This window comes from Plecotus auritus (assembly GCF_963455305.1).
Source record: "Plecotus auritus genome assembly, chromosome: 13".
Lineage (NCBI taxonomy): Eukaryota > Metazoa > Chordata > Mammalia > Chiroptera > Vespertilionidae > Plecotus > Plecotus auritus.
In genome coordinates, this window is record NC_137779.1 from 15,737,530 (window position 1) to 15,759,626 (window position 22,097).

The window sequence follows — 22,097 nt, forward strand, 5'->3', positions numbered from 1 at the left end:
TGTCTCAAGAGGGCCAGCTGGGCAGTGAAGTGGGGGGTGCGAGGTGCTCTGTGAGGTAATAAGGAGGACAGTAAGCCTCTGGGGGAAGCAGACAGCATGGGGAGCAGCTCTGCAAGGCCAGTACTTAGGAGTGGCTGCTTTGTTTTGTAGTATTTTAACCACATCAGTATCGAGGACTCGCGGGTCTACGAGTTGACCAGCAAGGCCGGACTGTTGTCTCCCTATCAGATCCTCCACGAGTGCCTTAAAAGGTAGGGTGGGAGTTTCCCGTCCTAAGTCTGGTCGGGGGCTTCTATTTGGGTGCCCAACATCCTTACTGGCTGTTGATCCTGACTCAAAAAGCAATGCTAAAGCCTGAGAGCCATTGCAAGTGTTCCCTGCGTGCACAGAAGCTTCTGCCTGGCGGTCCATCAGAGAGCCCCATGGAATCAGGTTGGGTGTACTTGGAGAACCTCACTCTCCAGCTGAGAAGCAGTTTTGGGAAAAGGGTTGGCATTGTCTTGAGAGAGCCCTTAACTTTCTGAAAGCAACTGTTTCCTCCTCCTCAGCTGATGTCACCTGTTGTCTTTGTTTTTTCTTAGAAACCATGGAATGGGTGACACATCCATCAAGTTTGAAGTGGTTCCTGGTAAAAACCAGAAGAGTGAATATGTCATGGCGTGCGGCAAGCACACAGTGCGCGGCTGGTGTAAGGACCCCATATTCTCCTCCTTGCCACCCACCATGCTGGCAGATGACCACTGGGGGATGTTGCCTTGCTGCCACCCCAACCTGTGGTCTCTCTGGGAGTTTTGAGCTCCTTTGCCTTGGTCCCCAGTCACTGCCCTACTGCTGCTTCTGAGCTCCAGCTGTGGGAACTGGCTGCCTACAGTTTTGTCCACCAGCATCTCACGTCCACATCTCAAACACAGTCAGCCTGAGGCTCGACTTTGGTAGTCCTGTCTCTGCTGTCTCTGTCTTCTCTCTCGTGGGCTAGGGCTGGTCATTCTGCTTAGGCCATGTGTTCCCCTCCTGCCATCTCTGCCCCCTACAGTTCTTGGTCCCTGTGGTCGATGCTGCTCAAACAGCAGCAGAGTCTCCACCCTGCTATGTTCTGCATTCCTGTGCTGGGTGTGTGCTGCCCCTCTGCCTTCTGGTCTGGGTGCACTACCTGTGCTCTTTACCTAATGTGAGTTTTGAAATGACTGCCTTTTAAAATATAACTTTATTTTAAAAGAAAAATTTGTGTTACTACTATATACACAAAACCAATGCTGTATAAATTAGAAGGTAGTGCACAAGTTGACCCTGGGAAAATTCAGAACCACGTTGAGACCTGGTGTGCCTTGTACTCCAGCAGACACCAGTCCCACTGAGAAGTGCTCCTAAGCAGGTGGGTGGAGCTTGAAATAGAAGAGGGATCCTGGTGTCAGGATTCTCTCCTCCAAGCTGGGAAGCCTTGTATGAAAGTGTGGCTGGCCTGGGCCTTCTGGGAAAACCCTCCTTCTTTGCCTCTTCCAAGGAACCTGAGGCCACATGCTTCATGACACCTCATTGCTGCTTGATAGTGTGTCTGGAAATATGGGGTTGTGGTGGGAGGAAGGACTCTTAAACTGTGTGACTTGATCATGTCCTGACCTAGAGCCTCTGATGGGCTGTCCTGTGAAGTGAGATAGGGGTGGGTCCTGGTCTGGAATTTGTGAGGTGCTTGTGCTCAGCTTGGTTGGTGGAGCACTTCTCATCTGCTTCCTGTAGAATGTGCTCTCAGCTCGTGGTGGGGGGGCAGATGAGCTCCTTTTAGGCAAGGTGACTGTTATGGATAGCTGGATGTTTGTGACTCCCTCTCTGCGTATCCTTCCCCTCTTCACAGGTAAAAATAAGAGAGTTGGGAAGCAGTTAGCCTCTCAGAAAATCCTTCAGCTCCTGCACCCACATGTCAAGAACTGGGGGTCCTTACTACGCATGTATGGCCGTGAAAGCAGCAAGATGGTCAAACAGGTAACGGGACTTTTCTCCCAACCTTGGAGTACATGCTTGGGGTCCCACTGTCACAGGGATAGAGTCAAGCAGCTCTGCTCTTGTTCTTGGCTACCTTTCTTGGGTTCTCTGCTGGGCTATTTCTGTGACTTTGTTGGGGTGGGTCATCCTACCCAAGGGGCCTGGGCCTGGCTCTGGCAGTGTGGGGAGGAGACTAGAGCAGCAGAAGTGCAGATGGTGAGTGCTGCCAGCGCTGAGACCTTAGTCTAGTGATGGGAGGCCTTATGCTAATTTGAGGCCACACAGTGGCTGAGGGAGAGTGAGCATGCAAGGGCAGCTCTCTTGGCTATGAACACAGTTTCTGAGCTTTAATTAATTCAACAGCCTGTGTGTCATTTGTTTTGTTTCTGCTACTTTTGCCAAGATCTTGAAATTTAAACGAATACCTTTAGGTAGATCTCAGATAGTTGGATGACAGATGCTTTGTTGGGTGGAGGGAAGTACTAGGAGGTGAGTGTTTACATTTTTAATTTTCCCCCTGATGTTTATAGAAATGCTCTGGGTTATCAGCACCCCAGTAAGTAGAGGGATGGTCAGTGTAGAGTTGGGGACTACAGGTGGTGACTCCAAAGATCACAAGGTAGACCCTTAGACCATCCCTGAAGATGCTCTTGCTCTGGGCATGATAGGCGGGGTGAGGGAGGTGAAGGGTCCCCAACTTGCTTAGAGGGACCTCAGGATATGTGTTTTTGAGAAAACTTGGATGCAATGCACATGAAACTTACCTTGCCTTTTATATATGCCAGCCTTCTGTGTATCCTCTCGGGCTAAGGTTGAAGGAGAGAAAGCCCACTTTGGCCCATGGGTGGGAACCTTTGCTAAGCTGGAGGGTGAGGGGTCAAGCCTGGGAACAGCCCAGCATGCGGCTTTTGGAAGACAGGTGGGGTCTGCCACCCCAGATACAGTAATTGTCCTGAGAGATGGAGGGCCTTTAGGACAGTTGGGTCTTGCACTGAAAGTCTAGGGCATGCAGAGAGCTCAGTGGCTGGGGCTGATGGCCTCCCAGCGTAGGTACCACTTCAGTCAGAGTGTTCTGGGCACAGCAAGTCTGGCTGACTGCTGTATCTAAGGCAGTGTCTAGCTTCCTTGGGTCTGGACAGGGGTAGAAACAGCTGGGTACCAGGGTGCTTTTGTCCCAGAGCAGGTTGTGGCTTTCTGTTCACTGAGGATGGGGCAGTGGGGGGCAGCACGATGTTCTCTGCACAGGTTGAGGGTGGGGTAGCTGGTGTGGGGTCCAGGGCAGACCTGAGATGGAGGCACTGTGCTCCCCAGGAGACCTCAGACAAGAGTGTGATTGAGCTGCAGCAGTATGCCAAGAAGAACAAGCCGAACCTGCACATCCTAAGCAAGCTGCAGGAGGAGATGAAGAGGCTCGCCGAGGAGAGGGTGAGCACAGGCCATGGCTCCTCCATCCCCTTGCCCCCAAGGCAGGGGAGGGTACCAAGCTGTGTCACACTATGGCAACTGCGGGGGGAGGGGGTTGGAAGCTGTCCCATAGGAACCCATCACTGGCAGTGCCCAGGCACCTGAAAAGCCATCCAGATTAGATTTGCTTTTCCTTGAGCTTCAGCATTCATGATACTTAGGCTAAATCCCTATTTTATATAATTAAGTTAGAGAGCTGGCAGCCCTGGCTTGATAGTGGTTGTGAAGGGCCCAGCCTCTTGTACACTGACTTCCAGTGCTGGCTGTTTGAGGGCAGGGAGAGTGCACTGGCCAGCCCTCTGCCCCCTCCCCCACACACACTCAGGGTCCTTGTGGGTGACAGACTACCATCCTGGACCTCTTCCTCTTGGAGCCCTTAGCAGTTCTGAGGAAGGAGTATGTTTCACAGAATGCAGGTAGGGCTCAGTACCCATGCAGTTTCTAAAGCCACCCATTCAGGGGGCCTCTGGGCTCAGATCTTTTCAGCTGTGGTATCAGCCTGTGGTATAAACCCTGAGGGAGGTGTCTGTTGTCTTTGTGGACCTTTTGGGTCCAGGGGATGCCTCACTGCTGCCCTCAGGTAGGGGTGAGGAGAGAGACCCACTAGGGGCGTATCCCTGGTGGCTGTAACCTCCTTAGCTCTTCATTTTTGACTGTGTCCTGATACCCAGGGAATCATGTACTCTGATGGTGTCCAGGGTTATCCTCCCATCCAGGGCCCTGACTGGCCCACTCCTCAGGTCTTCATTCTTTCCAGCCGGAAATCCAAAGCACGGGTGCCCTCCTGCTCCAGAGGCTGCCTGGCACCAGTCTGTTGGGCTCACCCCCCACCCACGCATCTCCCTCTGGAACCTCTTGCCTAAAGCTGGGCTGCAACATGTTCCCACCTCACTGGCATCCCTGACCTTCATTGTTTTTCTAGGAGGAGACGCGAAAGAAGCCCAAGATGTCTATTGTGGCATCTGCTCAGCCTGGTGGCGAGCCTCTATGCACGGTGGACGTGTGAGGAGGTGGTGGACCAGGCATGGGGGCTGCCAGCTCTGTTGCCAGGAAGACCATGCACTGCTCACTCTGCAGCCTCTCATCTCCAATCTAAGTTCCTCCCCTGCAGCCACATGTCTGAGGCTGGGGCCAAAGGGGTGGGGCTCCAGTGTATGGGGACAGCCAGGGCCTCATTCTACTATACCGTTTCCTTGTGGGCCACCCACAGGTCTGAGTGGACGTGTTCAAGCATCAGCTCATCCTGCCTGTGCAGGTGGAAGCTGAGCTTGGAGATGACCTATGCTTTTACAGATTTGCTGCAGACTGGTTTTACGAATATTTTCATGAATTTTAGTATGTAACATGCACTGACAAGAAATGATAGTTGGATGACAGATGAAATGAGAAGTGATGGCCAAGTGCTATGGCGCCCTGTGCCTAGGGCTCCTGCAGGCCACTGCAGGGACCTGGTCAGAAGGCGCATGCTGGCACACCATCCCCTTTCCTGCCTCCTGTGTTTTCCCTTTTTTCCTGAAAATGTTATAACAGGAATGAGTATTTTAGACCTTTTTGGTTTAAAATAAACACAATTTTAGCATCAGAACTATTTTTCAGAGATTGCAGGTAAATCATCAAGGTGATTATTTTTCAGCCAGTGTGTTTCTGCCTGGCTTGTTCCCCAAGCCCTGAGCTGGGTTGTGATCCATTTTTCCAAGTCTTTTAAAAAATTAAATATTTTTTATTGATTTGAGAGAGAGAAAAACAATCAATTCGTTGTTCTACTTATTTATGAATTCATTGGTTGATTCATGTATGTGCCCTGACCAGGGATCAAATCTACAAACTTGGCATATCATATCAGGATGATGCTCTGACAAACTGAGCTATCTACCCGGTCAGGGCCTTCTGAGTAAGTCTTAATGCCCTAAAAACACACCTTCTTAGATACCTAGGCTGGTTGCCTTCACTGGCCTTTGGCAACTTTTTACTGAAGATTTTTGCACAGTCAAATCCCTCTGTCCACCCTTCAGTTTTTAAAGCTTTTATGATATTTTAGCATTTGGAAAGAAACTTTTACAGTGTGTAGAAGATAGATTTGGAATCATGTAGCAGATATAAACAATTAATGAATTTTAGCACGTGGGTTTATTTAAGAAGAGGGAACAAGGACCCTTAGTGCAATCCATTCTTGATCACAAACTGGCACTCCTCTCCAGATTTGGTGCAAGCACATGGATGGTAGCTTCACTGGATTTCAAAGGCAGCCGCCCTGTGCAGCCAGGTCTGGTAACCAGCTCACTCCTCTGACCAGCAGCCTGTGCTCTCCAGGTGGCCCCTGTGGACAGGTGCAGGGTTAGAGGTGACCCTGCCCTGAGTCCCAGGGGGTGTGAGGGGCCCTTGCTTGTCCCCACATGTAAGGTAGTGGTGGTTAGCCGTTGGTTTCCTGTTCCCAGCACCTCTTCAGGTTGCCACACACTCATGGTGCACTGCCAGATACAGGAGCCCAGCACTGGGTTGCATTGTTACGTTCTTTGGGTGTGCCTGTCCACCACATCCCCTGTGGATGGTGTTTTGTTTCCAGGAAGACAATTGGTGGTGTCTGCTTCCGGGAAGACAATGTTGGCCTTGTAGGCCACCCAGTGTATCCCTCCCTCAGCACCCATGTGACCAAGGTTAGCTTCTGTGTTGACCTTTATAAAACAGAATCCTCAATCAAGTTGCTGTAATTATACACTTGCTTCTGTCTTGCTTCCTGTCTGCAGCAATTAATAATTGACTGTGACGGTTTGCCCTTAAAACAGCCAGATGCGCCATTATGAACCAAAGCTTTGTGCACGTGTTCCTAGAAGTGGGTGAGCCTCTGTGGCCCCACCATATCCTTTCTGTCCCATGTGTGGTGTGCGTGTTGTGTGCACAGCTGTGCTGTGGGGGTAGAGGGCAAGGAGAGCCTCTGCTGATGCCACCTCTGTGCATCATATACTTCCTAGGTGGTGGCTGGCCCCTGGCTGTAACAGTGAGCCTTGATTGTTTGGACACATAAAACAAAACTGTCCAAAAGGTTCTGACTGGTGTTTTTTTCTAGCTGTGGGAGACTAGGGGTCTTGTGGACCCTCAGTTTGCCAGAACCTCTCTAGAGCAATCTCCAGCGAGCCTAGGGCATTTGCCTGGACACAGCTGCTCCCCACAGTAGCTGAGCAGCATCCCAGCCCAGCTTCTTTCTTCAGGGCTCACTTGGGGGTGGAACAAAATTGAGGGTCCTCCCTTTGGTGCAGGGAAAGTGGGGTCTATACAGGCAAGGCCAGCCCCTTGCCCTGTGTTCTCCATGCCCCCCCTGCCCCCCTACCCCACTTGGCCTTTGTGAAATTTGAATCTGCTTTTCCTTGGAGTTAAGCGTAAAACACCAAGCCCTGCTGTTCAGAGGGGCTGGGAGAACTGCCCCAATACAACTGGGTCTATTGGCTGTACGCAGGGCTGGCAGGGTGCTAGCAGAGCCAGAGGCTCAAGCTTAGACTTACCCCAAGGTGCCCTCTTACCTCCGTCCCTTTGCACTGCAGTGAGGGGGCAGAACCCCTGTATGCCAAAGCTCTGGGTTCTCATCACAGAAACATCAGTAGTTTAGCAGTTGTTTATTCTGGCCCTTGTGGTCCAAAAAGAATGAGTGTGTGTACCTGTGTGCAGGGTGCAAGAGCCTATAACCCACAGTAATGGGAAGGCCCTAAGGCAGGACAGCTGGGTCTTGTGTCCTGTTGGAAGTACTGCCTCAGTGTTTTGGGGTGAGGCAAAGATTTGAGGAGCCATTTGGTTTCTGCCCCTGTGATGCCGATAGACCTGTTCTGGAAAGGCTGGTTTCCACTGCTCCAGGGCCTAGGAAGGAGGGGAGGGCCCAGATTCCTGCTGGGTGTCATCTGGGGGCCCAGATGAATGCTGAGCTGGTGGGTCCTTGGGCTCCAGGGTCTCTGTGCCATTGGGGTGCTCCACCCTCTCGAATAAGATGAGCATCTCGCAATGTGGGGTCTGCGGGAACAGGTCCACAGCCACAGCTTTGACTGGCCGGAAGGGGGTGCCTTTCACCCGATTAGATGGGGCTCTGCAGAGGCTATGGTGGGAAGGGAGTAGTCCAGGTTAGTCACATGGCTGGGCTCCTGTGGGAGGCATGGGGCTGGGTGCTGGCCCCATTCCACCCCAAGCCCCCACCTTAACTCACTCTACAAAGTTGCCCATGGCCGCCCGGGGGTTGCAGGAGACGTACAGGAGCCGCTTGAGGTTCTCAGCTCTGCGGATAGCCAGGATCACTTTGGAATCTGAGGAGGTAGACTCCTTAAGGGAAGGTTCCCACCTCAAAGAAGGGGTAGCCCAATGGATGTGGACATCAGGCCTGAGGCTGCACCGCCTGGTGGTCCACCCAGATGTCACTGTCCTCCATTCCCTGTACCACCCCCAAATGGAGGTTACTCACGCAGGCCGGCGCGGGGTGGGTCCAGGATGGCAACAAGCTGCTGGGAGGCCAGTTTGCTCACCAGGGCAGGCACCAGGTCCTCAGCCCTCCCGCAGTGGAACTCGACATTGCTCAACTCTGCAGATGGTACAGCAAGCCTGTTGGGATCCAGGATGCTCTGCCACACTGGGCCCGCTGAGCTGCCTAGTGTGTCATGAAGCCCCTGACCAGAGGTGTCTTAGGAAAACTCACTGGCCAGGGAGCTTGTTCACCCTTCTTCCCTATGAGGCAGCCCCAGGCATTGTGGGTGCACACTAGGGGTCCTGTTTTGCCTTCTGCAGTTTCTGTCACGTGTCCCCACACCCCCCACCCTAGAAGCCAAGTAATGGGATTCTAGGTGTGGTGTTGAGGTATATAGCGGTGGGGACTGCCCACTGTGTGGTACACTGGCTCTCACCATTGTTGTTGGCATTCACCCGGGCATCCTCCACAGCTTCCTGGCACAGCTCAATCCCCACAACTCTCTTTACCTTCTGAATCAAGGAGAGGGTACAGGCTGAGGGTGCCCTGCACCTCCCCAGGGGCTTGGGGTGGAGAGTAGCAGGAGGCATTGGGAGTAGAAGAGGATTTGGGACAGGCTAGGGGGTCGCAAAGTGGTGATAGCAGGAGGGTTGGGTGAGGAGAGGGCATCCTCAGCTGGGGTGGGCGGGAAGGCTCACCCGGGCCAGAGCCAGGCCGATGGTGCCAGTGCCACAGCACACGTCCAGCACTGTGCTCTCTATATCCAGCTGGGCCCAGTCCTGGATGACTGTGTAGAGCACTTCAGCAGCTGGGGTGTTCACCTGGAGGGTGGGCCAGCACGACCCAGGATGTCAAAGCAGCCCCACTGCTCAAGTTTGCCTCCCCCCTGCAGCACCCCACCAAATGCCTGCATTCCTCAGGGAACTCCCCCTCTCTAAGACCTGTGGCCAGTCCCTGGCTCACTCATCTTTTTTCTAGGTCTGATCCCACCCCTTCCCCACCTCTAATTGTTGAAGCACCCCAGAGCTAGTGGTCCAACTGCTCCTCCATCTACAAGATGGGCTACCTCACTCAGGGCCCTGACTTTAAAAGCAACTTGATGCTGACCCCCCACATCCCTAACTTACGAATTTCTGAGTGATGGATGTGTGGGACCCTACCCCATCAACGTTGGGCACAGAAGACTTCAGAACTCTCACCAGAGCCCTGGCACCACCCAGCTCCCACTCCCTACATGTGGCTCTCCAGCAGGGTTATCACAAAGGTCTAGTTAGTGAAATTTACTACCTTGCAGCTCTTGTGGCTCCCCTGCCTGAATGCTCTCCCCCAAACTTCTGCAGGCTAACACTTGTCACCTACTCTAGCCCACTATCCCAATTATGTCCTGGTATCACATTGGGCCTCCCTCCGTGTGTCTTTATGATCCCCAGGGCACTTGGCTACCTGGAAGAAGGCATGAGGGGAAATCTGGAAGGTCAACCCCAGCAGATCTTCATGGATGTACTGGTCCCCAGCTATGTGCTCCAGGGGCAGGCCCTCTTGGCTGGGCGTCTTTCTGTGGGTGGTGAGGTCAGTCAGTGTTGCTAGCCCTCGAAAGGATTCATTCCACCCTCCCATCCAGGCTCCTCACCGCTGTCCCTCCTTCACGAAGTAGAGGCAGGTCACCCCGCTGGCCTTGCCTGGCCCCACTGTGAAGTGCTGCGCTAAGGAGGCCTTCAGCCCCGCCAGCTCCTCAGGGCTCAGTTTCTGGAGGAAACAGTAGAAAAGGCCCTGTGAGGCTGTGTTGCATGCAACCCACTCTGGCTGGGACACCTTCACCCAGCAGGGCCACCCAGCCTGAGACCTGAGGATGGAAGTAGGCAATGGCCATGGCTTGGCCACGGCGGCTGGTGCGCACGGTCAGCTGCTTCCAATGGCCTGAGTATGTCTCTGGGTCATATGCCGAGTACGGAGTAGACCTGTAGGAGCGATAAGCAGCCCTGAGTCCCCAACATCTGACCAGAATTGGGCAAGCAACCTTCCTGCTCTCTCCTTTAGCTACACTCACCAGGCCACCACAATCAGGAACCTCACCCCCACCTTTCCCCAGCAGGACTCAGGCTCTCTGCTATAAGACAACATTCCAGAACCTTCTCCCTGCTGCAAGCCCTCACCGGATAAACTCTTGAAAGGCTTTCACCACCTGCTTGGTGGCCTCAGGGATGTGCACAGTGTCAAAGGGGGCCGCCACAGCACATGTCCCGCCCTTGTACTTTCCGAGCCGGCAGCCAACAGTGTTGTCTTCTCCATCCACTCCGATGCCCACCAGAAACTCACACTTGTTTCGATACTCGGTCTGCAGGGTGAGCAGAGGGAGGCAGAGAAACACAGCGGACCTTGACCTGGCAGCCCACCACCACTTGTTCATGGAGGGAACCACAGTGAGTGGGAAAGGGCAATGTGTGAGAAGCCCCAGCTCCCCCAGAGAGTGTGGCAATCCAGGGGACAAGGATGACAACAGCTAGCAGTCTAGTGACCAACATGAGTAGTAAATGCAAAGCAAGAGGGGTGGGTGAGGACAGTTTTCTCTAGGAGCATGGGGTAAAGGTTTGTGGGCTTGACCTGTTGGGGTGATGGTCTGACCCCCTCCAGTGGGCAGCAGGCTTTGTTGTGCTTGTGTCTCTGTGAGAGCAGCCAGGGCAGCAGGGCACGGTTGGTGCTCCCAATTTCCCTGCAGAGTGAGGTGGGACCAGGGTTAGACTCAGCCCGCTGCCCCCAAACCATCTCCAACTACTCTCCAAACACCTAGGTGCTTAGGACCCTCACTTTGCACCTCTTTATCCCCACTGGTAACACAGGGGTCTTACTGGCTAGCTCCCCAAGAGTCTGTGCAGATGCCAAGGAGGTCTGTACGGAGCACAGGTAGGTCTGACCAAGCATGGAGCTGAACAGAGCTCAGGTGTCAAGGGGGTGACTGTGTTCACACTCACTTGGCAAGCTTCTGCAGCACCTGTTCACACTCCAGCCGCTTCCTGTCAAGCTGCTCATCATAGGGCACCGTCCAAAGAGGGGTCACTACATCAGCCACACATGTGGCTGGAGGCTCACCCTCATCCTCACGCTGCCTCTTCCTGGCCATGGGATCAGCCTTGGGCCTAGCTAGGCGCACGCTGAGAGGGCGGCCCTTCCAGAGGGCACCGTGCAGTACACGCAAGGCCTTGTCCCGCTCAGCGGCGCAGCGGAATGTCACAAAGGCGCAAGGAGGTTGGCCGAAGAGTTTGGTCTTATGGGGCTGCAGGCCAAAGCGGCCCAGAAAGCGTCGAACATCACTGAAACTGGCGTGGCGTGGCACATTCTGCAGCTCCAATTTGAAGATCTCTGAAGTGAACAAGTCGTCCCTGATGTAGCTGTAGAGCCCTGGCTGAGGGCCTGACTTTGCAGCTGTCCCGGCTCCTTCTTCCTCCTCCTCCTTCTCGTGGGTAACTGGGGCTGCAGAGATGCCCAGGGCACTGCTGCTGTCCTGGCCGCAGCCATCCATTGGCCCAAGGCCCTGTGTGGAGACAAGCATGGGCTGGGATGAGGGGTGGACTCTGGGTCCTGAGCGTCCAGGCTTCATCGCCTCACATCTAGACCTCCATTTAGTGCTTCCTACACCCAGCCCCACCCTTTCTATCATCCTCACCCTCCAATCCCTTCTCTCCCATCTCACACCCCCATTCCCAGTGGTTTCCCACCGCGCCCCCATCTCCATCTCTTTTCATGAAGTCCGCCATCGCCGCCCCGCGTCTCTAGCCGGGATCTCCCTTCACTTTGCTTCGTGGTCGAGCTTGTCAGTCATCGTCCGGTCTGTCCTGCTGCCTGGATTGAGGGGCCGTCTCCACCGCCTCACCCTGGGCCTGGCGCACGGGAAGCTCGCAGAGCGCGGGTTTGGCACCCTGAGGCCGCCTCCCAGCACCGACCCGAGGGCGGGACTCGAACCCTCGGGACTCAGGTCCCAGTCTCGAGAATGGGGTGCACCGCCCGCCGGCCAGGGGCTCGCGCCAGTGGCTCGCCTCGCCAGCCGCTGTCCAGTCGGCTAGCGCATGCAGACTTGGCGGTGCGCCTCCATCATCCTGGCTTCCGGCTACGTCATCGCCGTGCGCCAGCACCGACTCCACCGTCTGGCTCCGGCTTTCTAGAGCCCCAAGACCGCGCGCGGCCGAGGGGCGGAAGTGCGCGCGAGGGCCGTCGGGAGCGCACGCTCTCTGGGCTGCCGGGAGGGCCGGGCATGCGCCGCGGGCGTTTTGGCGGGAAGCACGGGGCGGGCCGGACAATGATAATGTCCGTCGCCTGAGCCAATAAAGCTGCACTGGTTTTGAATCGCGGCGCGTTTCCCGCCTCCGGGGTCAGGGGTCAGGGTTCGGGTCGCTGGGCGGAGGGAAGAGCGGGCGGGCGGGAGGCGCCGGCGCCAGACGCGGAGTGAAAGAGCTACGAGTAGCCGCCGAGAGGCCCCGGAGCCAGCAACGACCAAGCCAGCCGCTCCGCCGCCGCCGCCGCGCCGCCATGGCGGCCGCCAAGGTGCGGCTGGGCCTGGGGGGGTAATGGGCGGGGGCCAGGGGCCCGAGGCCGCTACCGGCGGCCACGTGGGCGGCCCGCGCCGTTGCCGCCAACCCCCGCTGGCCTGCGATCTTGGCGCTTGCGGGTCGCCGTGGCGCGGGGTCGGGCTGTGGGGACTGCGGCTTGGGGTCTCGAGACATTCGGAGCCAGGATGCGCGGGGCCTGGGGTTGCGGGCTTGGGCCCGGGGTCTGCGGGTGTCTACGCGACCTTGGGGCGGCCCTAGCGCCCAATCTTAATTGGTCTCGTGTTCACTTCACCGCTCTCCTAGGACGCAGGCCGGTTTCCTCCGGCTCGGCCCACATGCGGGCTTGCCACCGAGATCGTGCATCCCTGCCTCTGTGGTCTACGCAGCACTTCATTCATTCCGGCCTAATCTCGAACGGCCACAGGCCTCTGCGGCGGAAGCTCTCGCGGTCCAGGGGGGTCCTGGACGTGCGGACCCAGGGTGGGGGCGGCTTTGTTGGCAGCGGCTGTCTGCTTTGCTGAGCTGGCCGCGGCAGAGCCGCAGTGCTGTCCAACCCAGGAAAGCAGCAAAGGCTTATCTTTTCTTCTCGGCTTCAATCTGTTAATGAAGTGTCCGGGTTTCTTATAGTTTTGTGGATCAAAGCCGCGTGTTCTGTACCTAGGATAAGATCCTTTGTGTCCTATCTAAAGTGGACCAGAATTTTATGGCTCTTTTGACTTTAATTTCCGAACCAAGATAAAGTTTCTGACAGAACTGTGAATTCCTTGTAAAAACTGGCAGTCCCAACTTTTTCGTCTAGGAAGCAAGAGCACACATTTTTCTCAACCAGTACAAACTCAACGGGTTGCTTTTTGCTTTACTTGTCACACTGTCCTCTTCAGTCCATTATTGTGCCCTTTAAATCTAAACTTGGCAATATCAGTATCTGCACTTTACAGATGAGGACACAGGCTCAAAGAAATGGGGCAGTTTCTCCCAGGCCACTTGTTTAATAGGTGGCTGAGTTTTAGGAACCCCAGTCAGATGTGATTGATGCATCTAGGGGAGGGTGCTGAAGCCCAGCGTGTCTCACCATGTGCTGGGCCGACATGCTAACCTTTCCTAGTGTGAAAGGCTGTAGGCCTAATCTCTTGCTTTGTGGTGAGGCCATTCACTGGTGGGGATGCCCAGTTTGGACACTGGTGAGCCCTGGCTTGCAGGCCATCAGTCAGCTCTCCACACCTCCCTCCATAGGACATCCATGAGGACCATGATACCTCCACCGAGAATGCAGACGAATCCAACCACGACCCTCAGTTTGAGCCTATAGTTTCTCTTCCTGAGCAAGAAATTAAAACCCTGGAAGAAGATGAAGAGGAACTTTTCAAAATGTAAGTAACTGATCCTGTTACAGAAGTAGCTATCTTTTGTTTAAGACGGAATTTGTGCTTTTTATGGGTGCCCAGGCCTTGGCTTGACCTATAATTGGACCGAGGCTGAAGAAAGGGCCTGGAATTGTGTGATGACTAATCAAGGCTGCTATTGCAATCCACTTATTACATCATTTATTACTGGGTACCCCTGCTGCTCTGTGGCCAGTGCTATGGAGGGCACAGGCACTCCCTGGTGTCCTGTGGCTGTTCCTCTATCCACAAAGGTGCATCTCCCCATGTCCTGCCGACTCCCACAGCCCCTTTCCCTGGGTTGAGCAGGGAGTCTACTATTATTACTATCTTTTATTTTATTTCTTTAAAATTTTTTATTGATTAAGGTGTTACATATGTATCCTTATTCCCCCATTACCCCCATTTCTGTATTATTATTATTATTATTATTATTTTGCACATGGACTTTAGCATTCTGAAGCTTGTGAATCCTTGATTCATTGTGTTTAATGCACAAAACAATGCCTGGAATTACAAACGAAAGTGGGTAGTGTTACAGTTACTGAGGTTACTTTTTTAAAGTTACTCTGAATGTGCTTCTTGGCACCCTAAGTGAGAAGCTACAAAGCATAGTTTTTGGAGGAGGGGGCGGTTTGTGTTGTTTCGAAGCAGTGCCTAACAATGTGTTGTTGAGATGTCTGACCTGTGGCCTATTGGGTATGCTCAGAATTGCAGGAAATGCTACAAGTTAATGAGAATAGGGTGTAGTTGTCCCTAGTCCAAGCTTGTGGAACTCCTCCCTCTCCCCCCTCCCCAAACCTATCCAAGATAATGGGTTATGGTTTGAGTGCTTTGCTTTGGGTGGTGGCAGGGGAGCAGAGGCAGTCACCAACCCTGGGACCCATCCGTTTAAGGAAGGGAGCTTGGGGAGACCAGCTCCCCACAACTCCCAAGGACCTGGGAAAGTGTTGGGGAGCACAAGAGACTCAGTTGGAAAGTTTGTAAGGAGGACATTCTGATAAAAGGGAAGTGTGGAAGGCCGTCTGCCCTGTTTATCGGAATTCCGACTTAGGGAAGTGTTGAAGGTGGTGCCTCTAATTATTCCTTGACCTTTCCAAACAAGTCTGTGCTTATGCAGACCCCCAGGTGTTTACTCGAATCCTTATGCTTAATCCCTGGATGCCCTTGCCTAGAGGACAGTGTAAACACAACGCATCCTCCCAAGATTACTCACCCTGCTGATTGTATCTAAAGATAAAAATTCCAATAAAAGCCTAATGAGGCAGGCAATCGAGGCTGCTTGGACCCTTGAGCCAGGCAAGCCCCTTAGCCCTCTCCCCCAGTCAAACTGTGTTGGAGTAATCTGTTCTTCCGATGTTCAGGGGCTGCTGCAGGAAAGAAGAGATGGATGTGCCCCTTTGATTTCAGAAGGTGGTTCTCCAAGTCTCTGTTCTGCCCAGAAATGATGCTGCAGCCAGGGCTGGCTTCTCCCACGAGTGAGGTCTGCTGGTGGTGCTAGTATTGTCACCTCCTTGTCCCTGTGGGGGTGGAAGGTGCTCTTGGTGTCCTAGACACAGACCCTTCCTGAGGGAAGAGGCCAGTAAGCCTGGCCTTTGTACGTGGCTCTTAGGGGTGGCTCTTAGGGCTCTAGGTCAAAGCCCTGGGGGCATCCTGTGAGAACATGGTCTCCCTTAACAGAATTGGGTTTTCGGGAGAGAGCAGAATTTCTGCAGAAAAGGGAATAACAGAGTTGGGATCCCGTGGGGAAGCAAAAGGGGCAGGTGTGGTTGGTGATGGGAGGATGTTGGCCTGAGCCCTAAGGAGGACTGCTGGGCTCAGGGCTGGGGTGGCGGCCTTGCCTGGGCCCAGTGAGGTACTGTTCTTGGCAGGAAGTCAGGGTATTGGGCCAGAGCCTGGTGGCGTGGTGGGGGCTGGGGAAGCACAGGGGGCATCTCACAGCTGAGGGAAAGGTTGGCTCTGTGGAAGGCAGGGGTCCTTGGCCTCCGTCTGCTTCCATGCTGTCCCTGTGGCCCCACGGGTCACCAGGAAGTCCTGTACCGTGTTCACAGACATGCTCAGGAGACTCAGGTGAGCTATTTTGCTGATGAGTCAGGTCTTTCTGTTAGAAAACATGGTGACTGGCCCTAGTCCGTTTGGCTCAGTGGATAGAGCATCGGCCTGTGGACTAAAGGATCCCAGGTTCGATTCTGGCCAAGGGCACATGCCTGGGTTTCGGGCTTGATTCCCCCCCCCCCCCCCCCCCGCCCCAGTAGGGGGCGTGCAGGAGGCAGCCAATCAATGATTCTCATCATTGATGTTTCTATCTCTTTATCTCTCCCTCTCTGAAAAAAAATTTTAAAAAAAGGAAAAGGAAACGATGTAACTGTAGAAATCTTTTTTTTTTAAAATATATTTTTATTGATTTTTTTACAGAGAGGAAGAGAGAGGGATAGAGAGTCAGAAACATCGATGAGAGAGAAACATCGATTAGCTGCCTCCTGCACACCCCCTGCTGGGGATGTGCCCGCAACCAAGGCACGTGCCCCTGACCGGAATCGAACCTGGGACCCTTGAGTCCGCAGGCCGACGCTCTATCCACTGAGCCAAACCGGTTTCGGCACTGTAGAAATCTTTTATTCTTTCTTATCATCATGTTAAAACTGGAATTTGCTTTTTTGCTCTTTTGGTGACATTTTGGTTTGTAGTTCTTGTAGTGCAAAGAAAGGAACAGGTGTACGTTGAGACATCAGATACAGCTGTTTGTTTAACACCCAGAAAAGAAGTGCTTTTTCCATCAAAAGGTTGGTACCTTTTGTCTGGTACCTTTTCTGTGTATCTAAGCTCTCACTTAATGGCTTTTCTTGAAGGCGGGCAAAGCTGTTTCGATTCGCTTCAGAGAACGATCTCCCAGAATGGAAGGAGCGAGGCACGGGCGACGTCAAGCTCCTGAAGCATAAGGAAAAAGGGACCATCCGCCTCCTCATGAGGAGGGACAAGACCTTGAAGATATGCGCCAACCACTATAGTAGGTGGCCTCTCGGGTGTGTTTTCATTCTGGGCCCCGACACTGCATCGGGCAGCTTCCAACCTGTGGGCAGCCTGCTTCAGGCCTGCACTGGGACCCAGGAGTGTGCCGTTCCGCAAGTGCACGTTTACAGTGTGTGTTTTCTTTTAATTTAAACTAGGAAATGAGGTTTCCCAACGTGCCTCAGAACTCAGAGCAGACCTGCAGAGAAGCTTATAGCCCACGGGGGTGTGGAGACTGGGCAGGTGGGACCAAGCGGGATGGAGGCAGAGCCCCAGTGTGGCCTCGGAACCAGGCTCGGCCTAAGGGCGTGTGAGTGCGTTTGTGTGTGTGCTCACGTGCCTCTGTGTGTGAAGTGCCTGGGCGGCAGCCTTCCCACCCGTTGGTGTGTTCTGTCCCCACATGGTGTTCCCTGGGGAGGACATGGGATTGGAACGGGGTGGGGAGAAGGTGGCTGCCTCATCCTTAGGAGCCCGTGAAGCTTCATAGGAGTGGGTGAGGCGGGTGGAAGCCCTTAGGCAGGTGTGACGTAAGCAGGTGAGCCCTTAGGCTGGGCTCAGTGCGGTGGGGTTTCTAGGATTAGCCACCCAAGGCCTGGCCTGTGAAGAGGTGACTGAAGTCAGCGTGTCCTGGACTCCGTTTCTGATCCAGGGCCGTGCTGCGTTTCTGGTGTGACTTGTGTCTGACAGCGCAGGGCCCCTTGGCTCACAGGGTGACTGCTGTCAGGAACCAGAGTGCAGTGGCCTCAAGGGTGATGTGGGGGAGTCCTCCTTGTACCACAGTTGCTTTGGGCCCATTCGGCCTCTGTGTGCCAGTCTCCACGTCCCAACCTGTCTGCTCTTCCCTGTCATTGCCTATCAGCCCAATTTGAAGTGCCTCCTCAGGGTCTTCCTGACACTTGTGCTATTTTTAGAGCCTTGCCAGGTTGCTAGGTCACTTCTGTGTGAGTTGCAGGTGAGTCCTGGGCCTGGTGCACACCATAGGCCCTTGATGGACGCAGCGGTTGATGGTGGGAGGAGGCTGTGCATGCCCTGCGAGGCACACAGGCTCACCACTCGTCTGGGTGATGATGGTGATGTGTTGCCCAGGGCTGGGCATGGCCTGTCCCACATCCCCGGAGACCTCTGCTACTGGTAGACTGCTGGGCATGGCACTGGGGGTGCTTTTCTTTCAGAACAGCCAGTCTCCCTTGGCTCTATATAGAGCCTGTGGAGATGGGGCAGGTTTGCTTCTTCCAGGCCATGACTGTCTTCCGTGACATGTGACCATGTCACAAGGCTCATAGTGCCCACTTCTGGTAGCCTTGTGCCTCCCCGCTGGCCTCCCTTGGGAGTATATGGCTGAGATTGGTTATGTGATTCTGACTGCACCATTCTGGGTGATCGTCCCACTTTTCAGTTTTTGGCCCTCTGATGACCCCCACCTTCCAAAGGTCAGGTCCCCAGGAAGGGCTGGGTCTGCTTGTCATTGTGCCCATGTCTCTCCTGGGTCTGGAGCCTGCACCAAGGGGCAGGGTGTGATCAGCTGCATTGGCTTTGGAGCCCTTGACTGCACTGGGATTGGAGGTCCTCACCAAGGTATCCTCATGGTCAGGGAGCAGGGCCACCCTGTTCCCTGATTTAGAGTGTTCCTGGCTTTAAGTGAACATGGGGCATTTTAAAAGAGGTTTGGGTAAATTCCAGATTGCCCCAAATCATCCCTGTTTTGCCCAAAATGGGACCTTGGGTTGGCAGCCAGAACTGCAGTCCTGGAGTGGCGTGGCGTGGCCGGGGTGGTAAGTTGGCTCTGTGGCAGTGGACATTTTCCTCATGGCGCTTCTCCTCCAGTCACGCCAATGATGGAGCTGAAGCCAAACGCAGGCAGTGACCGTGCCTGGGTCTGGAATACCCATGCCGACTTTGCTGATGAGCGCCCCAAGCCGGAGCTGCTGGCCATCCGCTTCCTCAATGCTGAAAGTAAGCAGGAGGGTGGGCGGGCCTCTGGGCGGGCCTGAGTGCTGCCGCCTGTTTTACAGTGTAGCAGTTTCATTGCAAACAGAAACACTTGCTTTTCAGGGAGAATTGATGGTAATGGGGAAGCTGTGGTGGGAATTGTTACTACTTTGCTATCTGGTGGGCCCTCAAGGAAGGGATCGTCAAGCCAGGTGCCCTTGAGTCCGGAGCAGTGCCTTTCCCTCTTAACCTCGAAGGAGGCTGCACCAGCGGTTTTCCCTTCACCATCACCTGGGTGCCAGCAGGGGCTGTGCTAAGATCCACAGGCTTAGGCTGATCTCTCCCCTGCTTGGGTGTCTTTTCAGCCCAGATTGTCAAAGCTGTGCCCAGTGGGCCCTGCAGAAGTTGGGTGGGTGCTGGAGCTCAGCGGCCCAGTAGCTCACTATTGGTGTGAGTGGACCTCACTTCTGCCCTAAGGATGGGGCCTATCCAGCAGCTACGTCAACATGAGTGGAGAGCAGAGTACCTGGGCGGAGGCCCTGGCCCTTGGTTGCATGAAGCCACCACACTGCTGCTGTGCCCAAATTGTTACAGAGTCAGATGGAAGGCTATAGCTCAGCATAGCCACTAGCCTCGGGCGGGACCTAAGAAACAGTCACTGCCCAGTCTGGGCAAAAGTGCATCCAGGGTCATGTTAGATGGCCCAACTTGTCAGAATGGCCATGGGACAGGCCCTTAACGAGTTCTGGCTCTTCACACTTGCTGGACTTGTCCCCTTCACTTCTCAGGGTTCTGAGGAAGTCTCTTGTTTCTGCAGATGCACAGAAATTCAAGACAAAGTTTGAAGAATGCAGGAAAGAGATCGAAGAGAGAGAAAAGAAAGGTAACATGGTGTTCGTGGATGGGGCCTTCTTGCAGACTCACTCTGCACCCGGCTGCAGTCCCAGGCGGGTGCTTTTTCTGTCTGCCACAGAAACATTCCAGGGACTGCGACCACCTTGCCCTGTCTAGGGTGATGCAGCTGCCTGGGGACATGGTGCTTTCTGGGGAGTGAGCTGGCATTCCAGGCCCCAGTGCATGCTCACTGGCCTGGCCTCACTGCACTTGGGCAGGTGGGCAGGTCACGGTGTCTGACTGCAGCCCTACAGAGGCTGAATGGACTTTGAGAGGTCCTCACGGCCATTTGCTTATTCAGGGCCTGATAATGGCTGCCATAGCCAGTGACCAGACACACCTGAGCAGACTGACTGAGGTCCCAGGTGTGTGTGTGTTTATTTGGGTGACTGGAGGCAGGCGATAGAACAGCAGCCTGTCCTGTGGGGAGTGTGTCAGGCTCCCGTGAGGCAGGTGCATCTCGCTTCAGCGTGGGCTGGGGAGAATGGCGCTTCTCTCTCTTACTGTGTTCCCCCGTGTTTCAGGAGGATTGGGCAAAAACGATAATGCCGAGAAAGTGGCTGAAAAGCTAGAAGCTCTTTCGGTGGAGGAGAGCAAGGAGTCCGAAGAGGAGGAGACCAAGGAGAAAGCTGAGGAGAAGCAATAAGTCCTCTGCCCTTGTTTTCTGTTCCTTTTTCCTTTTTTAAAAAATTTGCCCTGCCCCATCTTTTCGGTTTGTTTTTATTCTGTTTTGTTTTTACAAGGGACTTTATATAAAGAACTGAATTCCAACATTCAGGTGGTTTTTTTTTTTTTTTTTTTTTTTTTTTGAAGTTTTTGCCCTATTGAAGATGACCAGAAAATCCATTCCCCAGTCATGAAAATGTACTGTGCTAACTTTCTTTTCCATAGTGGAAACACTTATTTATAGTCATCAAACATAGTGAATAAACAACTCATTCGAAACCTTCACGGAGGGCAGGACCTTGTGTGCGCCGGCCCTGACCTGGCAGCTGTGTGGGTTCCTACTGGCTCCAGGGTGTTGGGGTGGCACTCTGGGTCTGACCCTGCTTGTTACACTTGTTCTGTCCTGGACTTTGGGCCACTGTTGGCTACTGGGGCTGTGGTATGTCTGAGCTGGTACTAGTGGGGCAACTGGGCTGAGGGAGACCAGTGCTGGGCACTGTCTCCTGAAGGCCGCATGTGCCTTTGCCAGGTGGTGAGGAGTAGATAGGATTTTTTCTTCTTTTGCCTTTGGGGAAGAGAAAGGAAGATCACCAGATACCTTGGCTGTGGTACAAGGAGGCCAAGCAGGTCTCCTGGCTTTGGCTAAGGCTGTCTCTAGTCGGCCCTCAGCCAGGGAAAGGCCAGTCCCATAGCACCCAATCCAGTCTGTTGAGTGCCTCGGCAGGCCTTGGCCCCACCGCCATCGTCAGAAAACCATCCCATCGTCCACTTGTTCCCGGCATCCATCTGGGTGGAATTATGGACATCTGCAATAGCTTTAAATTAAAGGATGCTTTTAAGAATGCAAATGGGTTAGTGCCATTTGGGGGTTTGTCTTATAGATGGGCTACCTCTAAAATCATCCTGTGTAAGCCTGCAGGCTTTTGAAAACACATGGTCTTACCTGGGACGGTATGTTCCTGGCAAATAACCAGGCCTCCGAGGAGCTGTGGCCTTCCCACCCTCCAGCAGGGGAGGAGCACATTTGTGCCCACCCAGAGTGGATTGCTCATGCCGCCTGGGGCTGTTTGACATTAACACCTACCAGAGGTGCTTTACAGTGTGGCTAAGTCTAGCTGGGCCCTGTGTGTCCTGTGATGTTTGTCCAGTCTAAACTGTGTCCGTGGTCACTGAGGGATGCACCTCCAAAGGAAGCCACTCTTGTTTTAAAACTGAAGACTTCATTGGCCAGCTTTGTTGTGTCCTGGTAGCCTTAGGCCTCAGGGCACAGGCCAGTGTTGGTGCAGTGATTTTCCCACCAAGGAAGGACACTGACGCGGGTGCACCACTCCTCGAGCTGGAATTGTGATGCTGTGAAGGGCAGATGCCGCTTCCCTGAGAGGCCTCTGTTGGATGCATTATGTGAAAGGTCCCAGGGGCTTGACCTTAGGGAAGGGTGGTCAGACATGCCTTTCAGCACAGAATGGATGTTATAGTTTTGGGCTCCAATGAAAGCTAACCCCACCTGATGTAAAACCCCAGGCTGACTTGGGTGAGGAGATGTATCTCAAGTGGGGAAGGCCTCAGAATTGCTGGAGGAGAGGGGTGCTGTGACCAGGGTGCATTTAAAGATGGGGCTGTTCACACTACAGAAGGCGCTGCAAAGGGAGACATGTGAGTATGAGCAAGGACAGCAGTAGGGGCTCCTTTAACCCCCCTCACTCCCTGCCCCCAGCCAGTGTGGCACAGGTGATGAGAAGCCAGAATTGAGGTGCTAACAATATTAGGGAAGAAGAGATAGGAGATGACCTACAATTT

The 22,097-nt window shown here is 53.9% G+C and overlaps 3 protein-coding genes across 10 annotated transcripts in view; 2 read left to right on the plus strand and 1 right to left on the minus strand.

Moving 5' to 3' along the window:
* DGCR8 (DGCR8 microprocessor complex subunit) overlaps positions 1 to 6,476 on the plus strand; it is a 27,341-nt gene extending 20,865 nt beyond the window's left edge. For all 3 annotated transcript variants that reach the window (XM_080649755.1, XM_080649756.1, XM_080649754.1), the window contains 5 exons: positions 151 to 251; positions 582 to 688; positions 1,850 to 1,977; positions 3,289 to 3,402; positions 4,364 to 6,476. In XM_080649755.1, the coding sequence (XP_080505881.1) occupies positions 151 to 251; positions 582 to 688; positions 1,850 to 1,977; positions 3,289 to 3,402; positions 4,364 to 4,447 (534 nt within the window). In that variant the 3' untranslated portion in view covers positions 4,448 to 6,476. The remainder of the gene's footprint in view (positions 1 to 150; positions 252 to 581; positions 689 to 1,849; positions 1,978 to 3,288; positions 3,403 to 4,363) is intronic.
* TRMT2A (tRNA methyltransferase 2 homolog A) lies at positions 5,551 to 11,985 on the minus strand. Of its 6 annotated transcripts, none has more exons than XM_080649763.1 (13): positions 11,911 to 11,985; positions 10,849 to 11,408; positions 10,481 to 10,589; positions 10,033 to 10,214; positions 9,723 to 9,837; positions 9,510 to 9,625; positions 9,323 to 9,434; positions 8,578 to 8,700; positions 8,316 to 8,391; positions 7,880 to 7,996; positions 7,628 to 7,724; positions 7,252 to 7,519; positions 5,551 to 5,758 (listed from the first exon to the last, which is right to left on the minus strand). In XM_080649763.1, the coding sequence occupies exons 2-12, from the start codon at positions 11,394 to 11,396 to the stop codon at positions 7,288 to 7,290; spliced, it is 1,827 nt and encodes a 608-aa protein (XP_080505889.1). In that variant the 5' UTR covers positions 11,397 to 11,408; positions 11,911 to 11,985; the 3' UTR covers positions 5,551 to 5,758; positions 7,252 to 7,287. The 6 variants fall into 6 exon arrangements, with proteins under 6 accessions (XP_080505889.1, XP_080505887.1, XP_080505885.1 ...); XM_080649761.1 differs by having other exon boundaries at positions 11,593 to 11,985; XM_080649759.1 differs by lacking the exon at positions 11,911 to 11,985 and having other exon boundaries at positions 10,849 to 11,586.
* Positions 11,986 to 12,071: 86 nt separating this feature from the next.
* Positions 12,072 to 20,409, plus strand: RANBP1 (RAN binding protein 1). Its single transcript, XM_080649764.1, has 6 exons — positions 12,072 to 12,415; positions 13,654 to 13,790; positions 16,652 to 16,809; positions 18,636 to 18,764; positions 19,558 to 19,623; positions 20,159 to 20,409. The coding sequence occupies exons 1-6, from the start codon at positions 12,401 to 12,403 to the stop codon at positions 20,278 to 20,280; spliced, it is 627 nt and encodes a 208-aa protein (XP_080505890.1). The 5' UTR covers positions 12,072 to 12,400; the 3' UTR covers positions 20,281 to 20,409.
* Positions 20,410 to 22,097: the final 1,688 nt, after the last annotated feature.

Coding starts and splice junctions, on each gene's coding strand:
- TRMT2A (XM_080649759.1), bottom strand. CDS start 11,534: ATGATAGAAAGGGTGGGGCTGGGTGTAGGAAGCACTAAATGGAGGTCT. Junction 9,626..9,722: donor TTGCCTACTTCCATCCTCAG/GTCTCAGGCTGG, acceptor TGTTTCCTCCAG/AAACTGAGCCCTGAGGAGCT. Junction 7,520..7,627: donor GCCATGGGCAACTTTGTAGA/GTGAGTTAAGGT, acceptor TTCCCACCATAG/CCTCTGCAGAGCCCCATCTA.
- RANBP1 (XM_080649764.1), top strand. Junction 16,810..18,635: donor GATATGCGCCAACCACTATA/GTAGGTGGCCTC, acceptor CTTCTCCTCCAG/TCACGCCAATGATGGAGCTG. Junction 18,765..19,557: donor CCGCTTCCTCAATGCTGAAA/GTAAGCAGGAGG, acceptor TTGTTTCTGCAG/ATGCACAGAAATTCAAGACA.